Raw genomic sequence first — 14,336 nt, forward strand, 5'->3', positions numbered from 1 at the left:
CCTAATTTTGCAAGTTAGCACGATGGTCTTCATGTTGGAGCACCGGGACATTTTCGAGTGCTTTAAACACCCTATAAGATCCAATATTACTTCAGAAGTCCTCAAAAACTTCATTTTTAATTATTTAAAGCTTGTCGGGATGACTCCACGAGGCATGGAAGATCCTTGCAGCATTCCTGTTCCAAATAATAATTAAAATGAGGGTTAAATGTATAAAATGCAGAACTGTCCCCATTGTAGTGATGATTTTGAAATCTTGTTAGGGGTTTGAAACACAGCAACATTTCAGTAGAAGTAATGTGCCACTTTGGTGACTGCTTGATTTTCTCTCCTTCTGCCAGGGAGTTGAAGCATCGGTCAATGAAGCTGCCCAACGAGCCTAAATTTAAACTCCACGACTACGTGAAGAAGGAAGTCAAAGGCTCCAGCTGCTGCCGATCCTAGTACCAGGAGTACGGCTGACCCACGTGCAGAGACTCGCGACTGCCATCGCCACGCACCTGTGCAGGAATATTCCCCCCGCCGTGCATGTCCCTTCTTTGGTGTCTGTCTACTTTGTCAAGGTTTGCAACGAGACACGATGAACAAGAGGACATCAAGGCTTCTCTGGTGTTTGGATGTTGGATCCAGTCCTCGCATGGTTTAACACCAGCTCGGAAATTTGCTGAAGCCCCCTCAGAGGACACGACTCGCAACTTCTTCGCTTTTCATACAATGTAAATGACACTCATGTCAACGCTGAGTCGGTCTGAGGCTTTTACGCCGGCTAATATCTGTTTTTTTATTTTAAAATGAAGTTGTGTGTAGTACTGTAGTTGACATTTGTTTCCATGTTCCAGGATGTTTTTTTAGGAATCTTTATCAAGACTTCAGCAGGTTAAACCTTTGCCGGAGCCAATAATATTGTTATCAGACTCGCTTAATGTTCGATTCTCATCACTTAAAGGGCATTGGATCTCAGTATGTTGGACCACGATTTGAGGAATGTTGTGTCCTATGAGACGGAGTGTCAAATCATTCACATGTTGATGGAATTCGAACAGTAAATACCTTCCAATGTCTGGGATGTAGTCTAAGCGCAGTGAGTGGTATCATCATTGGTGTAGATCAGTCAGTACCATGATTTGCCATCACTAAGGCAAGCTCGCGAGTTAGGTGAACTCAAGAAAGGAGATCTGACAACAAAAAAATCAAAGGGGAGAGCACATGGTTTATTTTTTCATTGCGTTTTCAGATTTCTGAAATTTGATTTATTAGTTCAACGTGAATTATTTTTGTTGTGCAGAGAACGTTACACATTTCCAAGTGTCCCTAAAGTGCACAGTGGAAGAGTGGGACATGTCAAAGATGTAGAGTTAAGTCAATGGATACTTCTAACAGGTGATTCATTTCTACGGCATCTTGCTCATCAGCAGTGGTAGGACGGAATAATGCTACCCAGGCAGCAGGTTACAATAGAGAAAGCACATCAAAATATCTCCATTTGTATTGCATCCTGGGTTTCAGGAGCAGGCTTGAAACAAGATGGCGGCTGCCATGCTAATGATAAATGCAGACAGGAGCTTCTTTTTAAGTGGTAATACACTCACAATTGTAACTGAGTTTAAGCACAAAACTGAGTACAGAAGTCAATTTAATTAATTTTGTTAAGATGGTATATGAAGAAACAAAAGCTACTCTCTTTGTGCACTGCAAATTTACACACGTGAAATCTTTCACCAGCGTGAAATTCATATTTTCCCAAGAATTTTAAAAATAAGGCAGGCAAGAAGATGGGTGCCACACCAGTCCTGTGGATTTCAGGAGAGAACGTATCACCCCGGATGGTCGGTGAGCCATCTAGATCACAAAAACAATTGACTTTCTTAGTTTGTGTTCCAATTTCAATCCAAAGGCTTGAAAAGAGGAAAAATAGGACCACTCTCTTTACAGGGAAAAAGATAACCAGAAGGTTTATATTGAGGTGAGCATGCACTGAGGCTCCAAAGGATTTGTAAATATTTGGATGATTGGCTATCCGGATTGTATGGTGTTCATTGGTGTAACCAGCACCTTCCAGTGACTCTTGTTTCTGGCGCCATTGATAGTTAATCATCAAAGAAAGGTACACCTCTGACCAGATATTGATATCACACCAATGGGTGATAATTTGTAAAAGTAACTTTATAGGCAGGCTGGTAAAAAATCAGGACAAGACAAAATAAAATTGTTGGGGCCTTCTATCTTGTACACTTAGCCGTAGAGTGGACATCTCAGCCATCTTGGATAGATGTATTCTCTTCGGCCATAAAAGTGGGAGGCTCAAGGTGGAGCTGTGAAGCAGCTGGCCGTGTGTGTCCTACAGAAGCTTACTATTTTGTCTCTGCGGGGAAACCAGACTGCAGAGTGATAAAGAAAAGTGTTTCTGGACAAGAATGACACAATATGGAACCCTGTGCCAATAGTTGATCTACTTTAGCATTCCAGGAAGTGAGGTCATATCCTTCACAAGTGGGACATTTATCATTTGCCAACTGGAGTGATATTTATCCTATGGATTTTAGTGCACAACAATCTTTTTTTTTAATTGGATTTCTTTATAGGTGCCAAAATGGTTACCTGGGGCAGTATCATGATGGTCCAAGCATTAAAAAGAAACAGGTGAAGTGTCTAAAGTTCAAACACATAACCTGGAATTGCTCTGAGTAAATGCACAAACATTAAATAGAACAAGTCAGAAACAGTGAGCAGGGGTTGCCTCTCGCGGTTTCCTGCTTGCTCTGTCTGAAGTTCATGCATTGATTTGGAACACTGTTTTAAATGGAATTATACAAGTACAGGCACTCACTATTTAGAGTCTGTTTGCACCTGTAAAGTGCCTGACTGTCGGCGGCATGCCCAAAGGATTCCATGCTGACTTTAGCAGCTTTGTGATAGTGGCGTTACCCTTGTGGCTTGAGAGTGGATTTTCTCCTCCTCACTGTAGAAAGACGGTAGACCCAGAGTACATACGGGCTAATCTTTTTGTGGCCAGTATATTTTGGATTGTTATTGTTTTCTTTTGAGTAGAGCAACTAATTGTCTAGGTCCTGTCGAATGCCCCTGAACCACAGTTGAGGTCAGCCAAGGGCTGAAACATGTTGACCATCTACAGGGGTATATTTGATTAGAACCCAGAGTCCTCTTTCTTTTAACCCGGTCCCAGAGGAGAAGCAAATAAAGTTAATTTGGCCCTCTGAAGTTTTATTTACTATCTTCATTGCACTCAGCCCCTCACTGACCCTCCAACAATGCTCATTTTTCAAAACACCTCAGCTTCTCACCCTCAGGGGAGTTTTAGCCCACACCAAGGACCTTCCAGCCTGAGTATGAGGAGGGAATCCAGTGATGAAGCATGTCATCCTCTGGTGAGTGAGGGTTCTCGTCCTTTAAGAAGCTCTCTTCTGACAGCTACACAACACACTACTATACACACATACATATATGATCACATATGTGTGCACTTTGTTTTCCCTTCTTTGTGAGCCAGATGTACTTTTTGTGAGTTTAAAGTGCCCATGCTCTCCCATTAAATGTATTGCAGCAGTGATGAGGAGTGAAGGTGCTCTCCCATTAAATGTATTGCAGCAGTGTTAAGAAGTGTTGGTACTCTCCAATTAAATGTATAACAGCAGTGCTGAGAAAGTGCAGGTACTCTCCCATTACACGTATTGCAACAGTGCTGAGAAGTGCAGGTACTCTCCCTTTCAAATTAAAGGAGTGCAGGCTCTCAATGCCTACCCATTGAAAGCACTTACTTGTAGAAATTCTGAATTGTGTGTTTGAACTTTAGACATCTCGCACACAGAAAAGACATATGTGCTTGGCCCATCATGATACGGTCCAAGGCCTCGCGGACATGCTGCAAAAAGATCAGTTGTGTGTTCCTTACCAATAAAATGTTTGTGAAACAAAACTTATTTTAAGGGCCACCCTCAAGAATTGCTGAAACTAAGTAAACGTAAGTTGTATGGCGAATGAGGAGAAATAATCTGACATTATTCTAATTTGTGGTACTTGTCATTTGGGAATAATGTACCTTTTGCTGCATTTCTTGAATGTAGAATAATGTATGTGACTGTTCTATGATCCTGTTGTTTTTGTATTTCGTAACAAAGATGAAATCAGTCTTAAGAATTTATGAAAGCTGTATATTGTTGTTCTACCAAAAAATGAATTAACTTGTGTGCACTTTGTAAGGCATTTTACAATGCAAGCTATCTTTGTTTAAAGGAAATTGTACCATGAATTGGTGTAACATCTCCTTTGAGACATGTAGACTTGGGCATCAACAATGGCCTGTCTCCTCCTCCCATAACATCTCACTAAGCTTAGCATCCTTCGTCTATTACATTTTGAATGAAATGATGGATGTAAGAAAGGTTGCTTCCACCCACCACCCATAATATCCCTTTTGCATACTGCAGCCCATATAACTTTTAGGGTCAAGGACGGAATTGCCAGCCCACTGCAAAACCATGCACAGAGAAAAATCTCTTTCTGTCCCTTGCAGGCCTCCATCTCTGCATTTGCAAGCGTTAAAAAGGGTTCACAGAATGAATCCTCCTTCATGAATTATTGATCAGACGAGGGTTAAGTGAATCCTTTTGAGTGGCAGTGTTGTGCATTACCAGTTTGATGCATTTGACCAGTGCTTAATTTGTAAACAAATAAGTGCCAGGGCTGTCATCAGGAGGCAACTTTGGTTTGCGACACCTATTGCCCCTGCCAACGCTGCAAACGACATTACCAACATAACTACTAACCATCGCACTCCAACAAGTTTGACAATTCAGACTATTCCAGGCCCCCAATGCTTTAAGAATGGCTTGGGTGGCAGGTATTAGTCATTTACTGTATATTGAACCAATAAATAACTGTTGTTGAGTTAGTCTGTAATTTAGACAAGCAGCGCCACCATGTGGCAGATTGTCATAAGTCCTGGTGTTGACAATTTATAGCCGGTGCCGAGCACCGGAAACCACCAGCTCCAATTAAGCACTGCATCAGACCCATATTGCTTGTTGCTTTACGTTGATAATGGCACACTGAATGGTCACCCTCTGAGTATAGTGGATGCAGGACAAGCCAGGCAGCTGCAGGGGCTGAGGTAAAAGGACTTGGCACAGTACCAATTGGGAACAATTAATGCCCACGTCCAGAGGGGTACTTGGTGTAGGGCTTCATGCATCTTAAGGGTAATTGTTAAAGAATTTTAATGTAAAATAAAAAATGTTCCATTAAAAGCTTTCTGCGAAGGTACGTTTTGATTTTTTACTAAGATCAGTTACTAAACAACAAAAAACAAACATCCTTAAACATTCTGTGGGAAAATTAAATCTGTTTAAATGTTGTTATTATCATGATCCAAAACTTACACAAACAATAAAAATGATGTGTTTATGCTTAGTTACACAACCATTCTGTTCCCCAGTGGTGTGCTCCTGACCACACACATGACATTACAGATGATGTCATCATTGATGTCAATAAAATCAATTGTGACATCAGACATGACTTCATCAACTGCATCATCTACGACATCACAGGAGCCACAAACAATTGCGTTTTTTCAAATATTAACTGAAAATAGACTTTTTTTTTTACACAATGTCTCTGAGGACACCTCTGTGTTGATGATGGACTGGCGCCTTACAAATGCATTCATTACATTTAAGGATATCTTTTGTGGGTGTAACTCAGCTACTTTTAGGAATACCATACTTTTCAAAGACTGACCGCGGACTGAAGTCATGCCTCTGCCTTTTGTGTCGGCGAGGATAGCTATTACTCACACATCTGCCTTTAATATCTATGCGAGTGTCCCAGCCGCAGCCTTTCCTCCCTAAGGGACATCTGTTTGCCATCAGCGGTACTGCAGACTTATTTTCCTTAAACTCTCCTAGGATAATCTTTTGGGTGAAACTTCAGCCAGTTTCTTTCTATGTAATTTCTGTGAGGGCATCTAGATGTTGATTGCGATTTCTTCGATGTCCTCACTATGGAAATTTGTGATGTCACAAGCAATGCAATATCGCTGAAGAATGTAGGTGTTTCCTAGAGTTTCCGATCGTAACCATAATAATCATCAAGTGAAGATTTTCAGGTAATTATAATGTTTTTATTGCGTAGATTAGCACCTTATCTTAGGAAACATCTACTCGGAGCAATCTACTCGCGGGGTCATCATGATTTATTCCAAGCAGACGCGTTTCGAGCTGTTGCCTTTATCAATGCTTGTAGAAATGAAATCGACACCATGTATACTGATTAGTTCTTTATACGCCATAGGGATGGCTGCTATTGGTGGATGCAGGCATAGTTAACAAAAGAGGACTTGTGCCATTGCAGCTCCATTTCAGCTGCAATGGCACACGTCCTCTTTTGTTAACTATGCCTGCATCCACCAATAGCAGCCATCCCTATGGCGTATAAAGAACTAATCAGTATACATGGTGTCGATTTCATTTCTACAAGCATTGATAAAGGCAACAAGCCGAAATGCGTCTGCTTGGAATGAATCATGATGACCCCGCGAGTACTCCAAGTAGCTGTTTTATAAATATATATAAGCCGGATGTGCGAGTGGAGGCCTATTGGTGGGCTTGAAATGTCTCAGACAGTGGCACACAACTGAGGCACACACTACAAGACCCACAAACCAACGCAGACTCATTCGAGTGGTCCATTGGAGGGCTCATATTTTTAAGTGGGAGGTGTGGCCTCTATGCCAAAATTACTGTCGCGTCTCTGAAGAGTGCAATGAGCACGAAACGCGTCAGGCGTGAATCGACAGGCATGTTGTAAACTGGATCCGCACGCCGATCCGGCTTTTACCTCATGAAGGTTGCTGCAGTGGATGTCAGAGTGCGTCTCCACAGGTGGGAACCTTGGAGCTTTGATTTTTACGCCCCCTCCTAGCCGCGGGAGATGCACCACCCGGAAATCTGGGGCCACAGAGCTCCGAATCACAGAGTCTCAATGTGGAGCCATCCATGGAGAATTGACAAGCCAGATGTGCGAGTGGAGGCCCATTGGTGGGCTTGAAACGTCTCAGACAGCGGCACACAGTTGAAGCACACAGTACAAGACCCACAAACAAACGAAGACTCATTCGAGTGGCCCATTGGAGGGCTCATATTTTTAAGTCGGAGGTGTGGCCTCTATGCCAAAATGACTGTCGCGTTTCTGAAGAGTGCAATGAGCACGAAACGCATCAGGCGTGAATCGACAGGCAAGCTGTAAACTGGATCCGCCTGCCGATCCGGTTTTTACCTCATGAAGGTTGCTGCAGTGGATGTCAGAGTGTGTCTCCACAGGTGGGAACCATGGAACTTTAATTTGTATGCGGCCTCCCAGCCGCGGGAGATGCACCACCCGGAAATCTGGGGCCACGGAGCTCCGAATCACAGAGTCTCAATGTGGAAGCACCCATGGAGGATTAACAAGCCGGATGTGCGAGTGGAGGCCCATTGGTGGGCTTGAAACATCTCAGACAGCGGCACACAACTGAGGCACACACTACAGGACCCACAAACTAACGTGGACAAATTTGAGTCGCCCATTGGAGAGCTCATATTTTTAAGTGGGAGGTGTGGCCTCTATGCCAAAATGACTGTCGCGCTTCTGAAGAGTGCAATGAGCATGAAACGCGTCAGGCGTGAATCGACAGGCATACTGTAAACTGGATCCGACCACCGATCCAGCTTTTACCTCATGAAGGTTGCTGCAGTGGATGTCAGAGTGTATCTCCACAGGTGGTAACCTTGGAGCTTTGATTTTTACCCGGCCTCCCAGCCGCGGGAGATGTACCACCCAGAAATCTGAGGCCACGGAGCTCCGAATCACAGAGTCTCATTGTGGAGGCATCCATGGAGGATTGACAAGCCGGATGTGCGAGTGGAGGCTCATTGGTGGGCTTGAAACGTCTCAGACAGCGGCACACAACTGAGGCACACACTACAGGACCCACAAACCAACGCGGACTCATTCGAGACGCCCATTGGAGGGCTCATATTTTTAAGTGGGGGGTGTGGCCTCTATGCCAAAATGACTGTTGCGCCTCTGAAGAGTGCAATGAGCACGAAACGCGTCAGGCGTGAATCGACAGGCATGCCGTAAACTGAATCCGCCCGCCGATCCGTTTTTTACCTCATGAAGGTTGCTGCAGTCGATGTCAGAGTGTGTCTCCACAGGTGGGAACCTTGGAGCTTTGATAAATATATATATATAATCTATATATCTATATATATAGATAGATATAGATATATACAGTGTCTAAGACATCTAAAAAGGGTTTTAAAAAATAAAAAAATATATTATTCTTAGTGTAGATGTATTTTCTACATATTTTACTGAAACTATGTCTGTGACCCCACTTTGACTTTTTGTGACCCCTATGGAGTATCACATACTTAGAAGGTAGTAAGACATTTTGGCTTACATGAGTAAAGTTAGATATTGATGGATACTGGTTTCTCATGGTTTTCACTGTAAATCCCCTTTAATGATTCTCTGCCAATCAACAATCTTTTTGTTTTGAAGTTCTAGTTTTAAATAAGCAACACTCCACTGTCATCAAACGTAATGCGCAAAGCGTGGGGGGACAGGCAAAATTGGGTTACATTTGGGTTATGACCCTCAACATTGTTTCCCATGACTTGTTATATGTTTATTAGTTAGAAAATTGAAATAAAGGGTGAAAAAGAAAGAAGTTGCATTAGCTGTCTCAGAGGTATCCCTCACAGGTTTAAGATGGCTAGATGCATGATAGAGTTTCAGGAAAGCTGCTCTCTAAATTAGTTCCCATTATATGTAGTATAAATGTTTGTTATGAGGACATCCGGAAACTTTGTCATCGATCTAGCTCTCTTGGACATACCATGAAACCCCAGGGTTAGATGAGCGTTAATCCGCACTAACAGAGTGTTTCTGTAATCAACAAATTGGGGACCTTTAGAGCTGTGAATAATAGAGTGTTTTCAGGCAAACATTCCATATCCTACTTATTCTTTCTTATCCCATCATTTGACACCCTTAAAAAGGGTCAAGAATGTGAGATGTTGGGCTCTGTGATAGTGCTGAGCCATGGCCTAGAGTGGAATACTGTAAATCAATAAAGAGTGGGAGTCTGGTATTCTAAATAGGGCACTGGATATGGGTGTTGAAATATCTGCTTACACTTGTTAAGGGGGGGTCTGTTTACCCATGTCAAAGGGGGGGTCAGCTTACCATTGTCAAAAGGTATCTGCTAATCCATGTCAAAGGGAATCTGCTTACCCGAGTCAAAGGAGGTCAGCATACAGTGTCAAAGGGGGGGTCAGCTTACCTGTGTCAAAGGGGGGTCAGCTTACCAGTGTCAAAGGGGGTCTGCTTACCAGTGCCAAAGGGGGGGTTAGCATACCATGTCAAAGGGGGGGTCTGCTTACCAGTGTCAAAGGTGGGTCAGCTTATCAGTGTCAAAGAAAACCTGCTTACCTGAGTCAAAGGGAATCTGCTTAACCATGTCAAAGAGAATCTGCTTACCCATGACAAAGGGAATCTGCTTATCCATGTCAAAGGGGATCTGATTACCTGAGTCAAAGGGGATCAGCTTACCAGTGTCAAAAGGAGGGGTCTGCTTACCCTTGTCAATGGGGGATCTGCTTACCCATGTCTGAGGAGATCTGCTTACCATGTAAAGGAACTCAGCTCACCCGTGTCAAAGGGGCATCAGTTTATCTGTGTCAAAGGGAGAAATCTGCTTACCCATATCAAAGAGGGATAAGCTTACCCATGTCCTAGAAGATGTCTTAAACCATGTAAAAGGAAGTCGCCTCACCTGTGTCAAACTTACAATTTTCAAAGGGATCAGCTTACACCTGTCAAAGTGGATCAGATTTCCAGTATCAAAGGGATATGCTAACCCATGTCAAAGGGAATCTGCTTTTCTGAGTTAAAGGGAGGGGTCTGCTTACTCGTATCAATGGGGGATCTGCTTATGCTTGTCAATTGGGGATCTGCTTACCCTTGTCAATGTGGAATCTGCTTACCCATGTCTGGAAGGATCTGCCTACCATGTAAAGGAAATCAGCTTACCTGTGTCAGAGGTGATCAGTTTATCTGAGTCAAAGGGAGGAATCTGCTTACCCTTGTCAAAGAGAGATCAGCTTACCCATGTCCTAGAAGATCTACTTGCACATGTAAAAGGGAATCGGCTCACCTGTGTCATGCTTACCGTTTTCAATGGGAAACTGCTTACCCATGTCAAAGGGAATCAGCTTACCCATGTCAAAGGGAATCTGCTAACCCATGTCAAAGGGAATCTGCTTACTCATGTCAAATGTGGATCTGCTTACTCGTGTCAAATGGGGATCTGCTTACCCATGTTCATCGGGATCAGCTTACCTGTGTCAAAAGAGGGTCTGCTTACTCGTGTCAAACAGGGAAATGCTTATCCATGTTCATGAGGGTCAGTGTTTGGCTATCAGCAGTGTTAATTAGGAATATTACCCTGATAAATCATATGGATTCAACATTAACCAAAAATCCTATTTAAAGTGCTGTTGTGTATTGCCTCCTGAAAGATCCTTGTTTATTGATCTAGGAAGCGCTTCAGTTTCAAGGACTTCAACTGGTGACCGCTTCCACCTGCGCCTTTTCATGCCCGGTCACATTGTGCGGCAGCTCCTCCACTGTCAGCGGCCAGGGTTGGAGCCAGTAACTGCTCTGTGTTCTGTTGAGAAGGACTTGCCCCACTTCGAAGGCCACAAGCACATTGTATTTTCACCTGCTGATGAATTTTTGCGATGCCGTAAATTTGTAACATTTCATGAAAATTGCTGTTTGTAATTAACTATCATCACTTGCCCAAATAAATGTTTTTTACCAAGTTTTTGATGTTTTTGCAAGATGTAAAGTCTTGAGACTGCACCATTGAGTGAACAACCATGGGGAGCTCTTCAGGTAAGACACGTCTTTCGTGGGTCAAATAACACATCAGCACCGGGCAGAGATGGAGAGGAAAACTGTGTAGTGCCCAAATTCTAACCCCGGTTTAGAAAGCGGGCTAGTTCATTTAAAATGGTTAATGAGAGCTTGGTTTATGGATGTAGCCCACATGTCCAATCACTACATTTCTAGGAGCATGGAAAAAAAACAGGGCCCATAAGGGTGTGATATCTTCATCATCTGCATAAACAAACCTAAAGTTAATGGGAGTGGTCCTCCATATCATGTCTTATTAATACTAATAAACAAGTATTGGCAAACCTTTAGATATGGGTTTAATGTGCTAATGTATGTAGCATTTTCACATCAGAGCGAAACCCAGAGGATGGAGCCAGCAGAAAGGGCTATAGTTGGAAAGTGGTCCTTCAAGTAGTTCAAAGAAAGCACTTGAGTGGAGGCTGAAGAATGCACCCAAACAGCCAACAGGATTAGGTGACACGAATGCCCTGCTTAGTTGAGCCAAGACGTGATTGACATAGTCTCAAACCAATGGCTGAAAGAGGAGGTTGAAGAAAGAGAGCGGTAAAAAGGGGCAGGTCAAAGCCATATTTTTAGGAAAGGGTCTATTTGACAGCTATGCTGGCAAAACCCAGACCTAAAAACAGGGATGGTGTCTGAGCAGCAAATGGTCCAACAGGTAAGACGGCAAACTGGAAAAGTAACATGAGAAGACAGCAGAGCACTTCCAGATAATGAGTGGAAGAAAGGAAAAATAGATGTGGAAATGAGCCAGGAACAGACTACAATGGTAAAATGCAAGCAGGGATACAAACAACCAGCAGAGAAGACTGTGAGAGAAGAGGAGATGAGTGCCATCTTTCATGCAAGACCCATGTTACCTGTGTGCAGTTTCATTTTATCCAAAAGGTGGTGGCTTCCTCACTCTGCTCTGGTTTTCAAGGAAAAAAGACCGATTTCGGCAGTGACCCTCCAAAGTTTGTATATATTTTAATGCATTTTAACTGAAAATGTTTATATATTGGTCATTTGCATGTTAAAGGATTCTTATCACGCAGAGTATTGTCAAATGTAGAGTAGTCTGGTGATATGGAGGAAATCGTCATTACCAAGGTAGCACGCCCTACTCCGCTCCTGCTGGAGGCTTCCTTCTGCTACTGTAGGAAAGTGCATTATTAGTAGATGGGGGTATTCACCCTCAGCTAGTAATAATACCACAACCACTAATAGATACAGTCAAGTCTCAATAAATGAATCCTGGAGGCGGAGGGTGTGGAAGCAGGAGGATGAGACAGAGTTGATCTGGCGGTCCATTTTGAACTCGGAGTCCAGGATGATTCCCAGGTTGCGTGCGTGGTCCGTGGGGGGGGTGCCTCCGAAGACAGGGGGCCACTAGGTGTCGTTCCAGGCATTGGGGTTTGGGCCCATGATGAGTACTTCTGTTTTGTTAGTGTTTAGTTGTAGGCTGCTGTTTTTCATCCATTTGGCGACAGCTTCCATGCCTTCTCGAAAATTGTGTCTGGCGCTATTGGGTTTGTTGGATAGGGAGAGGATGAGTTGGGTGTCGTCTGCGTATGACACAATGTTGAGTCTGTAGGTTCTGACGATGGGGGCAAGCGGAGCCATGTAGACCTTGAGGAGTGTAGGGTTGAAGGAGGACCCATGGGGGACTCTGCAGGTGGTAGGTGTAGGGTCCGAGACGAAAGGGGGGAGTCTGACCCACTGCATTCTGCCGGAGAGGAAGGAATGGATCCAGTTGAGGGCCTTGTCTTGGATCCCTGCATCGTGGAGTCTGCGTATTAGGGTGCGGTGAGAGATTGTATCGAACGCCACTGAGAGGTCAAGGAGGATGAGGGCTGCTGTTTCTCCTTTGTCCAGTAGGGTGCGGATGTCGTCTGTTGCAGCGAGGAGGGCGGTTTCCGTACTGTGGTTTTTTCTGAAGCAGGATTGGGAGGAGTCGAGGATGTTGTGCTCTTCGATGAATGGGGCGAGTTGGCTGTTGATGGCTTTCTCAATGACTTTTGCTGGGAACGGGAGCAGGGAGATGGGTCTGCAGTTTTTGAGGTCAGTGGGGTCCACCAAGGGTTTCTTCAGGAGCGGGTTGACATCGGCATGTTTCCAGTCGTCGGGGAACGTGGCGGTTGCCAGGGAGCGGTTGATGGTGTGGCAGAGCATGGGTGCGATGGTGTCGGTGGCTATTCAAAACAGTGAATAAGAAAAAAACAACACCATTTCATAAACATAGAGAATACTTTTGTCTTTAAAACAATGGCAAAACAGTACAAATCCAATATAGAGAACCGAAGATATACATTTTTAATGATTAAATAAAAAATTGGGCATTCTAGCACGAAAAAGCTTAAAGCGCCACTTGCAGCTATCTGGTCGCACTGGACTGGGGCAAAGTTAACTTTTTTGTCTGACAGTGATAGAGCGGGGGTTGGCTAGGCTGAGTGCCAGGTCCAGGTCAAAGTTTACCTTTGGACTTGGTCTTTTTCTTGGACTTTTTCTCTCGCCAAATGTCTCATCGGTGGGTCCTAAGGCTTCTCGGATCTGGTGTTTGAGGCGACGACTGTGACCTGCTGCAGCTCGGTGAAAAGACGTGCGTTGGATCCTTCGGCATTGACGGCGCTGAGAACTTCAAAGCGCTCATCGATGGCTTCCCTCTCGGCGTCAAGTTGGGCTCCCCCTGAAGGTATAAACCAGCAAGGTCGATCCGATCGGTGAGTCGACGTCGGCAGCTTGACTATCGACGTTGAGCCAGTCTACTCCTGGAGCTTTTCTGCAAAACTTTGCAGAAAGTTTATTTTTACACAGGTCCTCCTTGTGGAGGGTTCCCTTTGGAAATGTAAGGGACCACTAGCTCTAGCCAAGGGTTCAGAGACTCTGGATTGCTTCTCGGGGGCTAGTTCTCAATTTCCCACAATACACCTGCACAGTCCAGGAAAAATCCAGTTGCAACTGATCAGCTGGGGTGAGCCTCTCTTTGGCTTGGCAGGTGACGTCTTCCAGCTCTGTTGTACCTGTTGCTGATCAGGGAGTCCACTGCTTTTCCTTTGAGTCAGGCACAGTCCTTTCTTTGTGGAGCCTTGAGAGTGCAGCAGGTGCAGTCCTTTAGAGTGCAAGCCTTCTGTAGTGTAGTCCCTGTGCCAAGTAAGGCAGTCCTTCTTCTGTTGCTCCAGGCAGTGTTCTGAGGAGCTCCTGTAGCGCTTCCATATTTAGCCTCCATTCTGGTCTGGCAAAAGCATTAGGAGTAAATTGCCCTCCCTCTTCTATGACCACTTCTAGCGAAGTGTGGCATATTTTTAATCCAGAATGCATCATAATGGAGACAATCTCACCTTGATGTGTGTGTCTATGTAACCCAACCC

At 44.2% G+C, this 14,336-nt stretch overlaps 1 protein-coding gene across 1 annotated transcript in view; it reads left to right on the forward strand.

The window, feature by feature from the left end:
• RAB26 (RAB26, member RAS oncogene family) overlaps window positions 1-5,273 on the forward strand; it is an 875,198-nt gene extending 869,925 nt beyond the window's left edge. Inside the window, exon 9 of the mRNA XM_085629407.1 lies at window positions 342-5,273. Within this exon, the coding sequence (XP_085485533.1) occupies window positions 342-444 (103 nt within the window). The 3' untranslated portion in view covers window positions 445-5,273. The remainder of the gene's footprint in view (window positions 1-341) is intronic.
• Window positions 5,274-14,336: the final 9,063 nt, after the last annotated feature.

This window comes from Triturus cristatus, chromosome 10, assembly GCF_964204655.1.
Source record: "Triturus cristatus chromosome 10, aTriCri1.1, whole genome shotgun sequence".
Taxonomy (NCBI): domain Eukaryota; kingdom Metazoa; phylum Chordata; class Amphibia; order Caudata; family Salamandridae; genus Triturus; species Triturus cristatus.